At 40.1% G+C, this 21,375-nt stretch overlaps 1 protein-coding gene across 2 annotated transcripts in view; it reads left to right on the top strand.

The window, feature by feature from the left end:
- Positions 1-21,121, top strand: part of BEND4 (BEN domain containing 4) — a 28,952-nt gene extending 7,831 nt beyond the window's left edge. The window contains exons 2-6 of one of the 2 annotated variants that reach the window (XM_088056650.1): positions 717-1,283; positions 12,198-12,289; positions 15,591-15,831; positions 19,028-19,219; positions 19,704-21,121. In XM_088056650.1, the coding sequence (XP_087912776.1) occupies positions 717-1,283; positions 12,198-12,289; positions 15,591-15,831; positions 19,028-19,219; positions 19,704-19,750 (1,139 nt within the window). In that variant the 3' untranslated portion in view covers positions 19,751-21,121. Of the gene's footprint in view, positions 1-716; positions 1,284-12,197; positions 12,290-15,590; positions 15,832-19,027 lie in introns of both variants that reach the window. The other variant, XM_005517749.3, reaches the window with a different exon arrangement.
- The last annotated feature ends 254 nt before the right edge of the window (positions 21,122-21,375 follow it).

Raw genomic sequence — 21,375 nt, 5'->3', positions numbered from 1 at the left:
TGCAGAGTTTCCTGATTGTATGCAGAGCATCTTGAAGAACTCTGCTCTCCACTGTGCCACACTGGCCTGCCCACAAACCTGTAGGATGCCTTTGCTTGATTTAAGAAGAGGGGTTTCTGCTTATCACTCTGAGTAGTTCCTGGACACATCTGGAACCTAGAGCAAAAGGAACAGAAGCAAATTCCATAGACTTGAGGGTCAGTTGTGTGGAATGTCCTGTGCCCAATGTCAAACAAGTGCATCAGAGACAAAAAGGAGAAAAAACAAAGCTTGGAAGCCTTGTTGGAGAGGAACTGGGCATAGGACAAAGGTATGGTGCAAAGTCCTACAGAGATGTACAGATAATGCCCTCCAGCAGCTTCAAATTACTTTCAGGGCAGTACTTACTTGAACTTGTAGCAAATTGGATGTAATTTGTATTTCTTCCCCATTTTCCTCACTTAATCCCTCTGAAAGATGTTAGTAAGCTGTGTCTATCATCACATTGCATTTCTGATTAACAGCAAGGGCACAAGGGCACTCTCAAAATAGAAACAGAGTCAGGATTGTTTTAAATCACAGTGTTGCAGAAGTATTAAAGCAGAAGCCATCATTTTAATATGTTCAGAAATAAAATGCATGCTACTGTAAACAGTTATGTACATTCATCTAGCTGCTACTGCCTGGCATAACCTTTTGCATTAGGTTTCTGTGATTCATCTTTTCTTTTGTTGCAGAGAGTCGAATGATTCTGGATGCCTTTGCTCAACAATGCAGCCGGGTTCTAAGTCTCTTAAATTGTGGTGGAAAACTACTGGACAACAATCACTCTCAGTCCATGATTTCTTGTATAAAGCAGGAAAACCCAAATTATAGTGAAAGACAAGAGCAATGTCAGCTCGGGAAAATGGTCCATAGTCAGACATCAGACATTTTAGACATAGAGATGCAGTATATGCAAAAGAAACAACAAACCTCAGCCTTTCTGAGAGTTTTTACTGATTCCCTTCAGAACTATTTGCTTTCTGGGAGCTTCCCTTCTCAGAACACCTCATCAATAAATGATTTTAGCCATTTGGCAGATGTGGATCCACTTTCAGCCTCTCCAGTACACACTTTAGGTGGATGGACATCTCCAGCAACATCGGAATCTCATGGTCATCCATCATCTTCTACACTTCCAGAGGAGGAAGAGGAGGAAGAGGAAGAAGGTTACTGCCCTCGGTGTCAAGAGCTAGAGCAGGAGGTAATTTCATTGCAACAAGAAAATGAAGAGCTTCGTAGAAAGTTGGAGAGCATTCCAGGTAAATAATCTCCTGCCACGTAATGTTGCCATTCAGTGATAAAAATAGTGTGGGTAATAGTTTATTTCAAGTTCTAGTCATTTTTAAAGGTTGCAGTCATAGTGATCAGACACGGGAATTTGTCTCCAGCCAAAATTTTTATAGCTGTGCCCAGTGGAAAGTTATCTGCTGATACTCATCTCTAAGAATATTAAGTCCTACATTATTAAGGTGTGTTCAGGTGGGGATATACATGTAATCCCAAATTCCAAATATCAGGTGGTTTGTCATACTAATTTCAAACATATGTTTCATAACTCTTTATCTGTCTTGTTCTGCAAGTGACATTGCAGCTTATAAACCTAATTTCCTTTTGGGGCTCCTTTTTTTGGTTACTTTGGTTACTACTATTCAAAGATACATCTATAGTTTTACCTGAAATAATTTTGGCTATTACCTTGAACAGTTTCTCTTAAATTGCTGCTAGTTAGTGAGAAGCATTAATACATCTCCTTCCATTCATCTTCAAATAAATCTGAAAAAAAAAAAAAAGAAATGAAAGCCTAACAACAACTTTCCAGTTCAGCAATAGGTAGAAGCCACTGGGAGAGAGAAAGAAATCAAATAGAAGCCCCTTCTGTGAAAAGCTTTTCTTGGTCTTTAGACCTAGGACATCTCACTGTTCAGGTGAGCCAAGATACTTGAAGAGTGGTATGGGATAAGAACAAAATATCTTGGACCTGTATATTCTAAACTTCCAGCACAGGCAAAAATACACCTCAAATAGTAATACTAAAAGAAAATAGGAATTTAGCAAAGAAAGAAGCATACAACATGCTTTTGTCATGTATAAACACTAGGGAACTGCTCCTTTTTTACCTGAATTTGTGGTGCTTGGGGTAGATCCGTGAAAAGTTGATTGAATTGATCTCTGAAAGGCAGAAAAGCATGTGTAGTACAGTATGAGCTGCATGAGAGAAAATACTTTGAAGATGCTAACTATGCAGAAAGGAAGAAGGCAATAACCAACTACTGCCCCAACATGTAGAGAGGCAGTTGCAAAATCTGAGCAAAATGCAAGCAGTAGTCTTCATAATTCTCCCCAGCTCTCAGTGATGTACTATGCATTATTTATATCACATCATGTTTTTCTCCTGTGCATTGGTCGATAGGGATACTGGCAAATCCCATAAGCAGCATTGTTCGGTGCAAGGAAAACCCAAAATTTAGAGTAACTCCCTCACCCCTCCCAAAAATACAGAGTTACCATAACTCATGCACTCTCACTGGTTTCAGCAGTGGTTAGTACATCATCTGGTACTGTGTGACAAAGGGAAATGTGTGGACTACAACTCCTGTTGAATCTTACCTTCAGGTGTGTAAGACCAGAAATGGTCCTGTAGGGTCTGTAATCTGACTGACAGCTTTCATTCAGTCACCTGTGCTGAACACAGTAATTTTTTTGACTTTCACTAATGCATAACTTGTATTTAACTCAAGTGGTATCTCAGAAGGTCTCCAGTCTCTGGTGAGCAGTGGCTGTATCTCTTACCTGACATTTGGTTCCAGTGTTAATTACACTGGTGAAAATATGTGCCTTGTTCCTTGCCTGACTACCTGAAATCAGCTTTTAGCCATTGACTTTTATGGTTTGCTCCACTAAATGAAGTGCTCTATAGGTCTTGGTACTTCTTCTGATTGAAGGTACTTACAGACTGAAAGCTGATTTAATTTCCATTTTAAATAAACAAAGTAAACAGTACTGTTTGAAACTCCTGAAATTACTTGAATCCTTCTTTGCAGTTTTTTGTTTTTTCTCCCCTTCTGCTAATTTCTTTAAAATCTGGGCACTGGAAATGCATGCAATATGTTCCTGTGAGCCTGATCAAAGGTGAATAGACTCTTTGCTTGCATCCATGGTTTCTCTGGTGGGTTGTGCAGCCGAGCTTCTCATTCTGTGCACATTTCTTCCTGGAAGTACACACTTTGTATTTGTCTGTGTTCATGTACTAAGTGTTCCAGATTGCTCTGACTGTCCCACTTGCCCACTGTTTTCTGATTTGTCAATTTCCATATCACCCAGAATTTTTCTAATTGTTTTTAAATTAACTTTGTGATACTGGTTAGAAATGTTGAATAGTATTGAAGGTGTTGTTAGTCCTTGTTGGGCCTTTCTAGAAACATGTCCATTAATGATGATTCCTGCAATGACAAATATTTGAGATGTCAGTAGCAGGTACCTAATATATGTATGGTCTAGTCTGCTGGTGTTGAGTGTTGCTACTATTGCAATCAACTAACTCATGGCAGTAGATTACATGTCCTTCAGGACTCCTTCAGGTATCTGCTCAGCCCAATTTTTCAGGCGAATCTATACGCTTATCTAGGAATGACAATCGGGTTAGTCTGGCAAGATCTACTTTCCATTAGACCATTTTGACTGGAATTAATTATAGTCATGTTCTTTAGTTCTTTGTCATTTGAATCCTGTTGTGATTGCCTGTATTTTGCTAGGATTAATGCTGGGTTAAGCAGCAAGTATTTACCTGGGTCATCATATTTAGCCTTCATCTCCCTTTAAAAGTGATAAATGTGCATAATCATAGTCATTTTACACCCCCCAGGAGTCATGAAACTCCTTATTAACAGTGTATGAAGGGAAGCAGACAAACATAAAACATGTGCAAGGGGGTAGGACTTCGTCTGCCAACACAAAATCATCATCAGATACATCTGCTGCTTCCTGGTGACATATCCAAATAGATCTGAAGTGACCCATGTGTTTGCAGAAGTGTTAAGAGCCACAGAAGCTCTCTCAGATTTTGCTACATGGTAGGACAGAGATGCTCATGCAGTCACACAGCCACCACTAAGCAAAGTTAATAAAAAATCAACTAAAGGTAATGTCTAATTATTTTTGTCTCTAATGTTCATTTTCCTCCTGTGAGCTTTTACTTCTGAAAAAGCTGGCAGAAATTTTTCTGTGACTTGAAATACCCAGCTCTGTTTGTAAAGAGGAGCTTGTTCTCTGTCCCTTTTTGGGTTTTTTTTTTGTTTTTTTTTCCCATCAAGATGTTGCATGCCTCAGGAGGGAGGTAGAAAGTGTCAGTATTGTCTGCCACCATCTCTCACATCAAAGTAATCTCAAAGCACAAACTTTCTTCCCTGCCCGTTCATCCCCACCTCATGCAGGCCATCCGATGGGCCAGGGAAGGCGGTGAGCATGGGGGAGAAGCCACCAATGTGGCAGCTAGAGGAGAGTGAAGGTTGCCACCCTGTCTCCATCGAGCCACTGAAAGAGCAGGATTTTTTTTTATGTAGTAGTTTCTCTTCTCATCCCTGGGGAGCTAGTCCAGAGCTGCTGGATGAGGCTGGCAGGGGACCCTGTGGGGCAGTGGCAGTGCCCTCCCCACAGTCGCTGAGCTTCCCACTAGCAACTCTACCAGCAGGGTATAAAAGCACCAACCCCTCCCTTCTGCTGTATAATATGAATCATTTTATCCTTCTCCTGAAATACTTTGCATTTCTTTTTTTTACTTTCCATATGCAAAAGCCCTTTTAAAATCCATGAGAGTTTGCGATCTAAAAATAGTTGCCGCTATACGTCTCTGCCTCTAGCTTTGCAAAGCAGGGCTCACAAAGAGACTACATGAAAAAGGGTGTTTTCTCAGCAGATGTAAAGGCAGTGACACTCTTTTTCTTTTTTAACAAATATTACAGAAGACATATTCTCCTGTAGCTTTTGGACACAGAAAATAAGATTTTTCAGTTTTCAGGAGCCTGCCCTGTTGCTGTAGAAGCCCTTCAGTTCTGTGGGATCTTTTTGCCTGCAGCCTAGTATCACTCTTTGGCAGATCGCCACTGGAGAGAAATGATTACATGGATAAAATATCCCATATATTTTGGTTGCTGGATGGGTAGATGTCTTCTTCTCAAAAAAACCCCATTTGATTTGACTGAAACAATACTTAAATTTGTGTGAAATCTTAATTGTTCCAGAAAAAAAATTTGTATGTCAGTGCTTGGGGTTTAAAGCAGTGCAACTTCTTTCAACTTGTCCAGTCTCCCCAATACTTATTTTTTTTAGGGCAAAATATTAACCAAACATTTTCAGTTTTCAGTTCAACTGAATATAAGAGGAGCATTTTCATTCAGTGTGTTACCTTGTCTTCTTTTGAAAAATAATTAAAGTTTAGGTAATTCCTGGAAGGAGTTTGGCAAACTTACCATTGACTCTTTAAGGTTTTGAGATCATTAAGAACAAAACAAAGTAATCCATCCACATGAGGAGAAAAGTGTCTCCTAGTTAATTTTCTCTGTATAGAAATTACTGTGGCTGTGATACTTTCCCAGTAGTGAATTTAAAGACATATTTGTGGAGCTGCATACAAGATGTGGATTTCAACCATGAGGATATTAAACAGTTCTTCATTATTATCAGCATGATTTTCTCACACTTTTTTACTTGAAAGGGAGAAAATATTTCCAGAAAATAAATCTAAATAATATTTGATTAAAGCAAAGGTCTGTAATCATGAGTTAGGGTTTGCCTCTTGGTGCTCCCAGCTTTGCTGTGTGATTTTGGATAAACCTGTCTGAAAGTAGCGAAAAGGTATAAATTAGTAAGTAAATGAAGCCGTGTGTGATAAATACAATGATTATTCTTACTTTGTTAGCCCAGCAGCAAAAAATACTCCAGAAAATAGCAGAGGGATGGGGAAGGAAAACCCCCTCAAATGTTGAGTCCTGGTCACCCATAGAGACTGCTATTCATGGTGGCTGGAAGCAGCCAAAGCGAAGTGAGATTGCAGGTAGAGTTAATATCAACGTAATTGAAAAAGACAAGTTTTCCAGGAGGTTTTGTATGCCCAAAGCTTCACTCTTCTTCCTGACTATTGGATGATCTAATAAAAGATACTACTTTTCCCTGCAAATCCTGTCTCCTTTATACTTTCAGAGCCTCATGTTTCCAAAGAGCCTACCACAGCCACAGTGTAGATAAAGCAGCCATCAAGGGTTATGATGAACACTTTTTCATGTCCTTTTTTTTTTGTCCTTTTTCTTGATGTTCACATTTAACCACTTCTTTGGTTTCCCTTGATGTTCTGGATGTTTTGGTCTGATCTGTGGCCTTGTTCTGCTGTTCAGCTTCAAAGTGTGAAGTTGCTGTGAGAAGAGAGAGCCTCGAGCACGGTCACTCAGTGTTTGGCACAAGAACCCCTTTGAACTTGTAGCACGGCTTTACTTGCTGCTGGGGGTGACAGCTTACTTTGCTAAACCAACCTGAGTACAAAACTTATTGAAACATGTAATTGCAGCAGACCAGGGCTTGCTTTATCTGTTTTCTCTGCGTTTCTGGATACAAACCCACAAGAATTTGGGAGTTTTGTGGGGAGCTGAAGTTCAGCTTGTTAAGGATGAACTCCCAGGTCTCAACTTTGGTTTGGCCTTTGCAAGTAAACATTTGGTTTTTAGTGGCACAAACTGCTGTCCCTTCTCACAGGGCACTTTTTGGTTTCCCTGCTAGTTACCAGTAGAAATGTGCAGTAGAGGAATTTACAGAGGATCCAGAGCGTCCCTTCCAAAGCAAAGACTTCACTGCTGAACAGGATCACAAGAAGAGGCTCCTTCTAATGAGCAGAAGGAAAGTGAGAGAGCACAGACAAAAATAAAAGCCACAGGAGCATGTGGCAGCATCACTTAAATGAGATGCACAGCTGCCTTGTTTTATCTCTTTTAATCTGTTTATGCAGAGGTGTACATCCCAGGGGTGTATGGGAGGGGAACATTCTTTTTTCTGGAAGAAATCTATTGCAAAAGAAAATTTAAAGTGCAATGGCTTTTCAGATGCAGATTTATAGAAATTAAATTATTTGCCTGGAAAACACGGCTGAGAGGGATTTTTAATGTAATGGGATATTTGCTTGAATTTTTCTCTAGTCCCTGTTTTCAGCTGGCATGTGGGTCACGTTAGGAAATCTTTAACAGCCTCCTACATATAATGTCAATTCTTCTGATTTCTGCTGTATCCTTTCACTACAAATGGGTACTGGTTTTATTTCACCATCCAGTCACAAATATCCCTATTTGTAGGCTCTTGAGCACTGAGATCAGTTCCTCCACAGATTGTAACCCACATCTCTCCTTGCCCCTTGCTGTTTTTCCAGCTCATCACACCCCAAACAACTTGCCTTCGTGGACCATCCATGCAGCTTTTGCTGGCTTTCAGCTGACTATAGAAATAAAACACCATATGAGCTAAAATAATCCAAGCTGTGCACACTTGTCCAAATCTCAGGCAGCAAAGGCATCTCCATTAATGTTATAAGAAATTCACACAGCCCTGTGGCTCGTCAGCATGTTCCCTATCATTTGTTAGATCTTTTTGACAGTCGAGCATCAATTTAGAAATGGCCTGCAATGAACTCTGAGAGAAGCATCGCTCAAGGTCAAGTGAAGGAGGACACAGTGCAGTGCTGAGCCTGTCTTAGCTGACAGCTGCTGGCCTGAGTGGGGTGGATGGAGATCTACACCCTTCCCAGTTCTCCTCCTCACTGGTGAGTCAGAGGTAAATGGTCTTTGGTGCTAAGGGATTCATCTTCTGCAGAGCACCAGGAGGAATGAATACTAGCCAGTGGCAGCTACAGAGCACAAAATCTTATTAATGAACAGAATAACCAGATTTCTTACTGTCTATTTATGGGGATGAGGCCACTGCAGAGAGACATGCAGTCACACTGGGGGTGAGCCATCCCTTCTCACTGTGACTGTCTGATGCTGCAAGAGAGGTTGGAGATACGCTTTATTTACCTTGGAGATGTGTCTTATTTACAGCAAGCCCAAGAATCTCTTCACAGAGCTGTGCCTTGGCAATATAAACAGCCCTGGAATATTTTACTCTGGAGGCTGCATTTTTGGGAGGATAAATGAGAGTTCTCATTTTGACAGATACCAGTGTAAGTGATTGTGTCCCAGTAACATTTATAATGAGCAAAAACCCAGCTCAAACCAATAATAGATATGTTCTTGGCTCTTCATAAAACTTTGGAAATGATTATTAGAGGCAAAGGTTTAAAAAGAAGAAAAAACTAGAGTGGGTGATAGTAGGGAAACATTAAAAGCATGTTACTGAAGGCCCCAAAAGACTATCTAGGATGAAAAGTTTAATGTTGGTTACAAAACCTACCATTCAGAGGGAAAGTAAAAGAACAGTTAGAAACATAACAAACAAATCAGAGGGGAAGTTCATGGTGATGTGTAAAAAGCAGAAGTTTGGATCAGTGGCAAATTAATAATTAAAATTAAATCTGGAGCATTTGTCTAGAGAAGGCTTCCTTTCTCTGGCAAAATAAAGGAAAAATATGACATCCTAGTAACAGGATTGGACCATTATCAGATGGAAATATATTTTATCAGTAATAGGGAACTGCTCACTGAGCATTTCTGTTCTGGTACTTGTGAAAGGTAGCATGATGGAGTCACACCAATATAATGATGATGGTAAGCCAGTAGAAATGTTTTCTATTTCCATTGTAACTCTGGGTGTTATCATATGTTCATCATCAGCTTCATGGGGGGCTGCAGCCTCAGCTGCCTGTCTCAACTGCCTCCCAGTGCTGGGACAGCTGAAGAGCATTAACTGCTTGGGCACCCCAGCTTTTCATCCCTAAGCACACATCAACTTACTACCAGAGGCACTAAGCAGCTGCTACCAAGGCATCATGTTTTCAAAACCATGAGGTTTGGACAACTCACTTCAGGAGCTAAACCAAACATGAAAAAGACAATACCATAATTTTTCTGACCGTAATTTTTCTTTATGCTTTCTAATATTTTGGATGCTTAAGAAGACTGAAAGATGGAAATAGGATCTGATTTTTTTTTTAAAGGACATGAGATGTGTTTCATTCAAGGTGGTTTCATTGGCCTGATATTGAGCCGAGACAAACCAATTGCACAGCTGATGCTAGCTTCAATTAATAGAGTGCTAAACCAGAATAATGGCATTAGTGCCGGGTAACGTCTTGCCAAATTATGGTTTTGGTGAGATGAGAAGTTTGGTTGATGAGTATTGCCAATATTTAGGGTGTTACATTATATTACAAAACATTATTTAAAAATACAAATATATTTGTGTTCAGGAAATTTGGGAAAACTGCCATGATACAGTAACTGGCATTTTCCATTTCTTTTCCAAAAATTCTGTCAATCCATTTGAAGGAAAACAAAATACAGACTTGAAATCAAGTTTATGTTCCTGTGGGTAGAAACTGCATCACTGGGAGATGACTACTTGAGTTCTACTGTGTTTTACCCACTGATGCTGTCTGGATTTAGTCCAGGGAGTCACTGTGCTGTGTGGCAGCTCAGGCTGAGAGATCATAGCCTAGATTTTGTCATTTGCACAGTGTGTGACCACCACAGTCACTGTTCAACTATTTATTAGAAATTAGGATTCTCTGCAGAGAAAGCTGTGACAAGCTGTGCTGAATAAGCACTTGTTACAACATACAGATACCTAGAATAGCAACAAAGTCTTAAACTTGGATCGATAACAGCAAACATTTACAACCTCCTACGTGTGCCCTGGTTAAGGTCTTAGCCAGACCAGTCTTCCCTGGCACACCAGGTTCCCTGTAGGCCCTCCTCCTCCTTGCCCTTTATCTCCTGCAAAGACCTTGCCCTTTCATTCTCTGCAGGCCAGGCTACTTTGCCATCCCCAGTGTCCATTCTGAGATGCTGACACTTTCAGAAAATAAAGGCTGTGGAAAGTTCTTCCCTAATGGGCAGGAAAATTACTGCTTCCCCACAGGCTTTCTACTAAATCATAACAAGTGTTATCTCAACGTTGGTATCTCTCCCACTACCACAGTAAGAACAAATTCCTGTTGGTGATGTCCTGATAGTGGATACCTGCATAAGCATGCACAATATCAGCCCTTGGGGCTATGATCTTGTTAACTCTGTAGAGACCACATCAAAGATAGACAAAATAAATAAACTAGTAGACTTAATTGATTATTCATCTTCCCAGCTGGGATGCCCAGCCCTTACAAAGTTACATTTCCTGAAGGCTTTGGGGTAGACAGTTCTCAGCAAAGAGAACATCTGCAGAGCTGTAAGAGGCACACAGCAACAAAACCAAAGCTTTGACTCTCCACCTGGTGCTGCCCTCTTTGTGGTTTCTTCTAGGCTTCAGTTAATATGGCAGCCCAAGAAGTCTGGATTTGCAAGTAGCACCTGGTGTTTGAAAGGCTGAGGTTATTTGTATCAACAGCAAACAGTGCTGTGTCATGGCTTTAAAGTCAGAAGTGATCAGCATCCTCCAGTCACTACAACAATAAAATAATCATACAACATTGTGCTCAAAACATTACTGCTTTTATGAGGATACAAGTTTTTAATAAGCATTGGCCAGCTTTTAATACTTTCATGTTTCTCACTGGTAATGAGAAGGCATTTTTCAGCAGCATAGTGCTAAAGTAGAGCTGTACTTCATCTGCTGGGGACACAACAGGTTAAGTAATTTCCTGTTGTCTTCTCTCTTGAGCCCCATCCCCTTGGAAGAGCACAGGTAAACACGTCCCTGAATAGCCTGCAGTGAGATTACTTACTGTGTGAAAAAACAGAAGCAGGGGTAAATACACTGGTGGGTTGTCTTTACAGAGAAGTCACTGTGGGGTGCAATGACAGGAATTTATTCATCATATCAGGTACTTTGCTTGACTTCCATATGCAGACTGCTGGATGTAACTCCTCTTATCCCACTGTAAAGGGTCTGTTTTGCACAGAGTAATTTTGTTCTGCACCCTGTCTGCCTAGACAGGGCCATAGTAGCTGTGTGGTGTGAATGTCAAAGAAAGAGGGCAAAATACCCATAAATCCTACCTTCAGACATTCTCAGATATTTCAGTGCTTGCTTTCAGATTGCCAGCTTAAGATAAAGCCCAAAACACCACATTTCTTTCAAGTGTAAAGAAATAATAAAATGCCAAGAAATAGTAATAAAAAAACTGAACACAAATATTTCTTCTGGGTTTTGAGTTGAAGCTATGATTAAATCCAAATACTTTAGAAAAACAACACATACAAAATGTGAGAGTCATAAGGTACCTTAAAAACTATGCTTATTTAGTCTTGCACAAGTCAGTTTTAATGTTGGATTAATATCTGTTTAATTCTCCTATGGTGTTTCAGGCTCAGGAGAAAAGAGCTGTATTTCAAAAATACTCCAGAGTTAATCAGGGATGTGGCAGCATCTGCTTAAGAGAGACCCATAATTGAATCATCCCTAATTAACCTATCACCTCAACAGAAGGGAATAGGATATTGGTACCACTACTGAAATGGATGAGGGTGATGGGAATGGAAAGAGGGGAGGACGAGGGCAAGGAGAAATAAAGTGATTTGCCTAACACCTAGTTTTATAACAAATTTGGGAGGAGGGAAGGAGTAGAAATTAAAGTATACAAGTCCCTGAATATCTTTAATATATTTAATCAGACTGTAGTTTGAAAAACATTTGAGCATATTTACATGTTAATCAGTGCATTATTAAGGTCCAAGGAATGTTTTCTCCTTTGTATGGTATGGGATTTTTACAGTGTTTACAGATTTATTTTTTTATTATTAATATTACTATTACTGCTGACCTAATTTGTTTTTGTAGTAATGATAATTTCAAACTCAGGAAAAACCCTTTGAAAACTGGAGGGCAGGAAATAAAAGTAATTTCAGAGATCTCAGTATAGGAAATACAATACTTGTACATTTATTACATTAAATATCTGCATAAATCAAAATTAGTATTTCCTATTTTAAATAAATCTCACAAACATAGAAAACAGATACTAAGGAACACTGCTTGATTTAATATTGTTGTTCTATTTTGTGTTTTATAGCTAATATACAGTAATTGCAATTTGTTTCATGCAGTGCCCTGCCAGACGGTTTTAGATTATTTGAAGACTGTACTTCAGCATCACAACCAGCTTATGGTACCACAGCCAACAGACCATCCAACCGAGGTAGTGTACAGTGAAAACAAGCTGCATCTCTTTATGCTTGATAACTCATCACAAACATGTAGGCAAATAATTCAGTGGGCATTTAGTAGTAAAAAAATTGGTTAAAAACTGTCATTCTTAAGTACAATAATCTCCTAAATGGAGGAAACACGTCATTGGTATAATCTAGAATGCCTTTACTGAGCAGCACCTAACTCCCTCCATCAGCACCACGTGTTTCCTTGCTTTGGTAGTTTTTCTCTCCTCTTTCTTCAGAAACACAGTATTTGTGGGTAGAATTTAAGCTAGGGCTAGCCTGGTGACAGCTGTAGCTGTGACTGAGAGTGGCTGCACGTGGTGTGCAGCAGTTCTGGGTGTGTATCACTTTGCTCCTCCATTCAGTTTTACCCTGTGCAAATTGATATATACATATTTATATTGATATGTATCACTAGCTGTTGTAATTCAAGTATATTCCAAGGATTCATTTTTCTCTTTTTAATGCTCTTTTGCTTAACTAAAATTTTCAAATACTGTAAAAACTTAGTCTGTTCTGTAATGTCTCACAAGGAATAGCTTGTCATAGTGTGACAGAATTTTTTTATTCAATTAAACACACAGATATTAATCTTTTATTCATAAATTTAATCATGTACAAATACAAGCAGTATTTTGTATTTTGGTTCTTCCTTCAGAGTCTGCTTATTTCACTTCTGGGAGGTTTTATGTTTGTTTTAGTTTAATGACTGCTGGACACGTCAAACCACATCTTATATTTATCGAGAATGTTTTGCCCAGAAGTGCTTTACTTTCCAATGAAGCAATGAAAGTGTATCTGTAGCAGGAATCCAGTAATTGTTTGACAGAGTAGCATAACACTATATCATGCCTTGGAGAAGAAGGAGGAAAAATATCCTGCATTTCAGGGGGAGCAAGAGAGAAGTGTTATAAAATTGAGGCTGAGGAGTTACGTTAAATTTATTACCCTCTCCTCAGTTAATAGGAATGTGAATTCTCATGAAATCTGGATGTTGGGCCTTTCTGCACCCTGTTTTCATCAATGCTATATATATAACACAGAATAGCTTCTAGGATAGCTTGCTGCTTAGCAAAGCCACATATGAACATCTGTCCTTAAGGCACGTGGGCAAGCCTGGAGCCTTACCCTGTACCATTATGGGCTTGCACTGCACAAGCCAGGTCTGACAGGGCTTAAAAGCAAGGCAGTACCTACAGTTACCTGCAGTTTATACCTTGCAGGGGTATCAGTAAGACTGGTCATTGCTTCACTAAAGGGCTTTTTAATAGGAAAAGAATAGGTTTCAGAAATCTAAGGTAGGAGAACAGCTTACTTTATACAAAAGGGAGGTGAAACTAGCTGCTGAAAAAAAATTAACTACCAGCATGAGGATCACATGGTCCTTTGTACTGATGTAGTGGAATGAGCCAAGGGAGTACTCATGCCAGCTCCCCCTGGGACAGAGTGGTCACAATTACTTCAGCATTAGAGTATATTACCTCCAAAGAGCTCCTTCCATGCTGCCCCTCCGCTCTTCTTCCTTCCCCACCTCCTTCACAGTGTTGGGAGAGGAGCTGGACTGGATGGATTGTAATGTTCTTCCATGGCAGAGCTCTTCAGACTTGTTACTGGCTTGCCAGGGTTTCATGTGCTGGGCAAAAACTAAGGCAGCTGTTTGTGTCATGAATGGAGGGGCAGGAACTGACCCTGACCTGTTTGCAGTGACATGAGGAGATAGTGAAATGCAAAGAGAAAGCCCCAAATTATAACAAGGCTAGACTATAGGTGAGGGGTCTTTCTCTTAGGGGTTACAAGCTTGAATTTACAGCTATAGGGGAGTGAGTGAAGTGTTGAGGTGTTTGAGGGGTAGTGGCCCTTCAGACAGACAAAGCCCATCTCTTCCCTTACATTTTGGCTTCCTTTGCAGCGTTTTGGGTTTGTCCATAGCTGTCAGCAGCTTGTAGCTGGCAGGCACACAGACTGAGCTCCCAGTGATTGCTAACTAACCCCACTGGGAGGTGGTGTGAGTCTAGATCGTACAGATTATCTATTGGTAATCTCAGCACACTCTTCACTAAATTCAGTCTTCCATATATTTATCAAACTTGCAAAAAAAAATAAAATAAAAGCAAATACCTGAGGAAAAACTTCAAAGATGCTCTCAAACCATCTCCCAAGATGCTGTAATAAATATATGAAAGAAGGCAAGGATGTAGTCCTTAAAATAGTTTTCAGGTATCAAAGGCCTGGAAGTGAGAACTTTGCAGCAGTTCCATCCCACAAGTGTGGCATGTGGCTGAGTACCTCACTGAGCACCAAACCTGTGTTTCTCTAGCTCACTGCAAGCTCCTGTCAAACCTGAGGGCTACACAAAGACTTCACTAATTGGGCTTCCAGATTTATGTGTTTTGATAAAGAGGTGTAGCTGTAAAAGTGAATGAGTATCTAGAATGGTGTGGTTTGGGTTTTTATTGTGTACTTCAATTATTTCAAGTATATTAACAGTACCATCTTACATTAATTGGGTAATCCTGAACTATAGCATTTTATGGGCAACAAGAATTAAGTACAATTTAGGTACAAGTGACTTAAGAGGGCTTATAATGTGTGTGGATTACAGGAATCCCCATAATTAGTCCCGCAGCATTCATTTAATGTTGGAATATTGAAGCACACAAATTACAAAGGTTAAAAGCAAAATTTCTTTCCAGCTGACACACTGGCATTTCTTTAAAGCTATAATTTGAGTTAATACAGCATTCATTAATAATAATGAAGCTTTTAGTTTTCGTAGGTCCTTTATTTATTTTCTTTACATTTTTCACAGTAACATAATTGCTGTCAAGTTTCAGGTGTGTTCTACAGAAGTAATAAATTTATTATAAAAATAGACCAAAAGAGTCACTTCTGAAGGAAACTAACAGCTATGATGAAGTGATCCATTTGATCACTCTCTTCAAAGACTATTTTTTATGCATTTTACCACATTAAGAAGAAACATTACACTTAAATAGTATGCCCAGTTGCTGATTCTTAACTCTTTTTAACCTACTTGTGAAAGTGGAACTTATCAATAACTACACCTCTCAAAACATATTCATCATACCTCACCCATTCGAAGTTCTAGAAAATGGAAATGTAATTTTAGAAGTACTCATTCTCTGTAGGAGCAATTACGTGTTCATTTGGGGTTGTGTTTCACTGTCAGTATTGTGGATACTTAAAAACATATATTTTATTGCAACTGACATCTACACCTATTTGCTTTGTAAAATAAGCAACAGAAATATTTCACTTTTTCAGGGGAGTAAGCAGTTGCTGAACAACTATCCTGTCTACATCACTAGTAAACAGTGGGATGAGGCTGTAAATTCTTCCAAGAAAGATGGACGACGGCTCCTTCGCTATCTCATCAGATTTGTTTTCACAACCGATGAGCTTAAGTACTCATGCGGCCTTGGAAAAAGGAAAAGGTCAGTGCAGTCAGGAGAGACAGGTCCTGAAAGACGTCCTCTGGATCCAGTTAAAGTAACATGTCTCAGAGGTACTGCATCTTTTCGCTCAGTGTCCACCATATGTGATCTCATTTCACCACATTGCCTCTGGCTCAGTAGAAGCATTTGGCTGACAGTTGCAGGACTAGAAGGGGTTTCACAGGCAGGTGACAAGCACCAGAAACCCTCCACTTTCTTTTCATACATACATACAAGTATGTATGTATGTATGTATGTATAATATATGTGGTTTGGGTGTTTTTGATGGGAAAAAACAAGGCCTCTTACTTAAGAGGGACAAATGCAAGGGCACATGACACTAATACACTTTAAAAAGCAGTGAAGCAAAACCAGACAATGCTGATTACACTCTTTTATAATGAACTCAGGTCCTTTGTTAACACCAATACACAACAGAACTAACTAAAGGAATAGTTACAGTCTGATGTCTAATAAGAACAAGAACACAGTGCATCATTGGGGTCAGAAACTGAGTTTCAGAGTAGGTTTGAAAACATCTTCTAGGGTTAAGAGCATCTGCAGGTTAATTACCTACAAAGTGTACACAAGCATGCTGTCAAGACTTCAGCGTACTTTTGGCATACTGATGCAACATTGCTTGAAAATGTTAGGGAACAACTTTCCCCCTTGTTAGCCTAGAAAGGGAGTGGAATTTTGCAAGCATTTCACAGTGTCGGAGAGTGAGGATATTGCACAGAAAGGATACAGACTGAAAATAATGTTGTGTACTTTGGTTTCCTAAAATTGTTTGAAAAGGCTGGTACCAAGCTTTGTGATAAAACATACAAAACAGGACTTTCTAAACCCAAAGTAAAAATGTTTTTAGTATCGACATCTGTACTGTATAAGTGCATATGCTTATAATTTCTCTAATTAACTCAATTAAGTTTATAGTATTTTTTAAGCACATACATAAAATTTTGGTTGAAGTAACCTCAAGAACATTTTACTAATCAATGCAATGTAAAAGTCTATATTGTGGTCAGTGATAAAAATATCTTTACTCATTCAACTGGAGTCCAAAGTGGCTATACACTTCAGATATATGTGCCTCTTCCCATTTAGGGTAAAAGAATCCAAAAAGGCTAAGTAGGTAAGACTTGTGGTTAGGGTACATTGATGTAACCAGGTAATGAACTCAGATTTTACATACAGACAAATTAGGCAAACAAGCTCCTTTTGTACTACGAAATAATCTTTTAAGCTTCTGTATGAGACTCTATCAGAGTTCTACCAGAACTAAACTGAAGGGCAAGTCCATCACACACCATGCTGCAGAGGTCTAGAGAGAGATTCAGGGGTGCAGAAGGTCTGGAAAATGAAGGCTGGATACAACTACTTCAGCATTTACAAAGTTACTTTAAGTATCACCCAATAATTTATGCACAAGGGCAGTGTTGATACCCTTTTCATCCCCTTTCTCTCACCTGCCTCCCAAGACTAATAGTAAATTCACTTTTACTTGGAATTTTGCTTGTGGCCAGTCTCTTTTCTGAGGTCCTGGACATGTAGAACGTGGGGAGCACTCCTAGGGAGAAAGAGGGTAGTTTCTTTAATTATCAGAAGCTTGGATAGGAAGCCAAAACATGCAGTATGTAATGACCAGCTAAGAAAGCAGAGTAGACAGCTCTCCCTTTGGCCTTTTGTGTGTAGGTGGGAACATGACAACTTTCTCCAGTGCTGAGAGTTGGCCACTAGCTCCTACTCATTTACAAGCCCAGGTAACAAGTGTCTGACTAATTCTCAACACAGCTAATTATGCCTTTCCAACATAGCAAGGAGTGCAAATTGGTTCTCTGTCTGCACTCAGAGTTTAAATATATATAAACATTTTTAATATATTCCTATAACTGGCTGGTGTCTGGAACCAGTTTTAAAACATCCTGGCATGCTTAAATTCTAGCATTACTTCTTTACGTGGTAACCATTTCTCTGAGAAAAAGACGAGTCTGTGGGGGCACGTGTGAACATAACTAGGTAGGAATTACTGTTGCCTGTGTGGATTTCCAGGGAAATGAATTTAAAACAGAGATTGCTATCACTTTTGCAGACACACTGCTGGAGGAGCTATGCAAAAATCACATCCTAATTGTCCAACAGATGAGATACCTTGCAGGCACGGGAACTCATGTAAAAGCACAGTATTCCCTGTCTGGAGATGTGGTGACAGTAATGAAGTTACCTTACACCACTTATTGTGCTGTTGGCTTGTCAACTGTAGAAAATAGAATTTAAAAATATCCTGGGACACACAATGCTGCATGAGGGAATAACTAATGTTACAGAATAAATAAGCAGCTCAGTTTCTATATGAGGTACAGTGTATCCAATATCTCTAATAAGATGCCCTCACATTTAAAATCATATTTGGATGTTTCAAAGTCCAAATACACCTATTTGAGCTATGTCTAGCAGTTACAACTCTGGAATTGGCAGGCACCTTCTGCAACTCTAGCATATAGCACGTCAAAGAATCTGAAAAATAAATTATAAAAAATGTAATCATCACATACAAATAGCTGTATGTGGCAGCAGCAGCCATTTAAATAGGTAAAATACATGCAGTACAATTAATTTTCTCCTGCATCTGTAAAGAGAAAACTATTGTAAGGCTCCCCAAATCAGACCTCTGATCTCATTTAGCTATTTCTAAGGCCAGATTAGTCTCTGAAAAAAATAGGTGTAAAATACAGGGAGATGAAATAGAAGAACTTAAAAGAAAGATATCCCAAACAGACAGGAGCACCAAACTGAAATAATGGCAATGACATTTTCCAGCAGGCTGGAGGGTCCTGCAGGTTGCAGGTACTGAAGGAGCCAGCAGAGGGAGGTCAGAAAGATCCAACAGCGATCACCTTGAGGTGTAGAGACCAACAAGTTTCTAAAGAAATATGTCCTGGCTCATGTTAGCTTCCACACATATTACACACACAGAATCACAGCCTTCACTTCAAATTAGTTCTTTGTATTTCCACAAGAAGGGATTTTATATCCAGGTCCCATGAGTCACCTAGTTAGCTCAGGTATAACAACATACACTGCATGTGGAGAAACACACTTGTGCAGAAATGAAGTAGGTCCAAGTGGCATTATCATGGCATCCCCCATAAGGCTTTACTTCTGCTTAAGTAGAGCAGCAATACCTCCTTTCTTATTTCCCATGAGCTTTTGATACCAGATGCTGCAAAGACAAGTTGCTTTTTACCCTTGCCTGTTTTCCTGCAGAGTTCATTAGGATGCACTGTACCTCCAACCCAGACTGGTGGATGCCATCTGAGGAGCAGATAAACAAGGTGTTCAGTGACGCGGTGGGACACGCGCGCCAGGGCCGCGCCGTGGGGACTTTCCTTCACAATGGCAACTCCTATTACGAAGGGACTGACCACCCGGGATCGCAGGACGAGGTCTTCAATAGAGGTATGCAAGATGGATCTGGAGATTGATGGCAGTGAGAACCACATCACACAACAGTAGCAACCACTTAATTTAGGAGAGACTGTTAAACATACTTAGCCCTGCAGTCATTTAGGAGTCCAAAGCATGTTTGAACACACACCACATACATTTCAGCTTCTCCATCCTACCATATCCCAGTTAACAGAAAGAAATCCATTTCAAGACCTGCATTATGGGACTTCTCAGTGCCTATTATTTCCAAACCCTTCATAGCACACTTAAAGGGAACGTGCAGTTCATTTCATCCAGTTGTAGAGGAAAGGTCATTTAAAAACTATAAAAATGCCAAGAGAAACAGCAGCTACTATCTCTTCAGCCTATTGATAACAATCCTAGGCCTAGACTCAGAACAGCTAGGTGCTATTTGCTTTCCCTGACTAGAAGATTTAAGTACAAGTTTGCACACTTACAAGAAAAAAAGAAGTGGTTTCCCATTTGCTAACAGAAAAGAACACAACTATAAATGCTACCTTAAAATACCACACAAGGTAGAAAATCCAGGGACTTTCTTAGCCAACTCTGTCAGGAAATTAAGCTTCCCAAGTAAAACAGCAGCACTCATCAACAGCAGAATCCTTCAAAGACCCAGAACAATAACAGGCACTTCTAACAGATAAAAATTGCATTGTATATCAGATAGACAGTATATTTATCTAGATTTCTAGAGGATTAGAGTTGATCATGACAGTTTTCATTAAAACAAGATTGCTAAAAACAAATTGCCATTTCAGAAGACAGATTTTCCTTTGTCTGTTCCTGTTCTGCAACCATATTATGTAGCTTCAGAGGCTTTAAATTGCCTTTTCTTGTTTTTCACTTTAATTTGTGTTTTATATCTGTTCCTTGAATGAGGTGAGGCAATGTGCTGGTTTCTCTCAGTGTTACATTCAGGGAAGGGTTGGGCAAGAAGAACCTGGTTTAGTGTTTTGTAAAAGTAGGCATGGGATCCAGAATGAGAGCTGTAAGAAAGGAGCTGTTGGAGCAGAATTCACAGTGCTGCACAATATTGGAAGCAGATACTAGCTCTAAAAACAAAATTCAATCCACAAAATAAGTTTAATTTTAAACATTTAGGAGTCCATTGTCCCTCTAAATTGATCCACGCCAGAAATATGCAATGCCAAAGAAACGATGCCCTTTCCTTTCCACATCAGGGTGTTTCCATCTCCTTACCTTTGTGTGCTCACTCAGGCCAGTGTTGGCATCCTCCGCAGCCTGAACCAGCACTTCCTGAGGCAACATTTCCCCACTGGCAGGTACAGGGAATTGTGTTTCGGAAAGAAAGCTCACATCACTTTTGACCATCCTTAGTGCTACCTCATCAGCGTTGACTCTCCTGAACGCGTCTCTCATACTCCCCAGCCTTCCTCACCGCCTTGTGCAAGCCACAAGCGTAGCTACTAATGGCTCCTTTTACCCCCTCCTCTCCTTCCCCACCTTCTTCCCCGCACCGGGGCAAGGCAGGAGGCACCTGGGCCCTTCCTCAGACACCAGGAAGGGCTCTCTGGGCTGCAGCACTCCTCGAGGCCCAGCCTGGCCGCAGTCTCTCCGAGTTCAGCTCCTTCCTGCCCCCTTTGCCTCCCCTTGCCTGTGGTTGTGACTGCTCTCTCCTGGCCCATGGGGCACCTCGGGACACGGGCTCACCCTGCACTGCCATAGAGAGGACCTTGCTCAGTCCCCATATGCTTTAGGCCCTCAGATGTCCAATACCTCCCAGTTCACTTTCATTTTGGTGCGTTTTTTTCAAAGGGGGTTGAAAGGTACTCATTGGCCCCAAAATAATTAATTTATTTTCTAAAAGTCAGCTAGCAGTTTAGTCACACAGGACCTTACTAGACCAAGGGGCTTAGGACAGCATTCCTTCATTACAGGCAGGAGTTGACTTTCTTGGAGTGGTCACACCACGCGGTGGCCTCTGGAGGAGAAACTCAGTGTATAGAAATGTCACAGTACAGATATCCTATAGTAGCTTTTCGGTGTTGAACTTACACTTTTTTAAAAAGAACTATAATAGAAGATGTTACATTGCTCAGATGGTGTAAGTCTTGCTGGTCTATGTTTAATGTGGTGACACATGCCAGAACTATTTGGTAAAACATGTCAGAACATGTGAGTCA

Source organism: Pseudopodoces humilis, chromosome 6, assembly GCF_049639895.1.
Source record: "Pseudopodoces humilis isolate 2021_Gansu_Grassland_sample_001 chromosome 6, ASM4963989v1, whole genome shotgun sequence".
Lineage (NCBI taxonomy): Eukaryota > Metazoa > Chordata > Aves > Passeriformes > Paridae > Pseudopodoces > Pseudopodoces humilis.
Note: the sequence above shows the minus strand (reverse complement) of the source record. Positions and strands in the feature narration are given on the sequence as shown.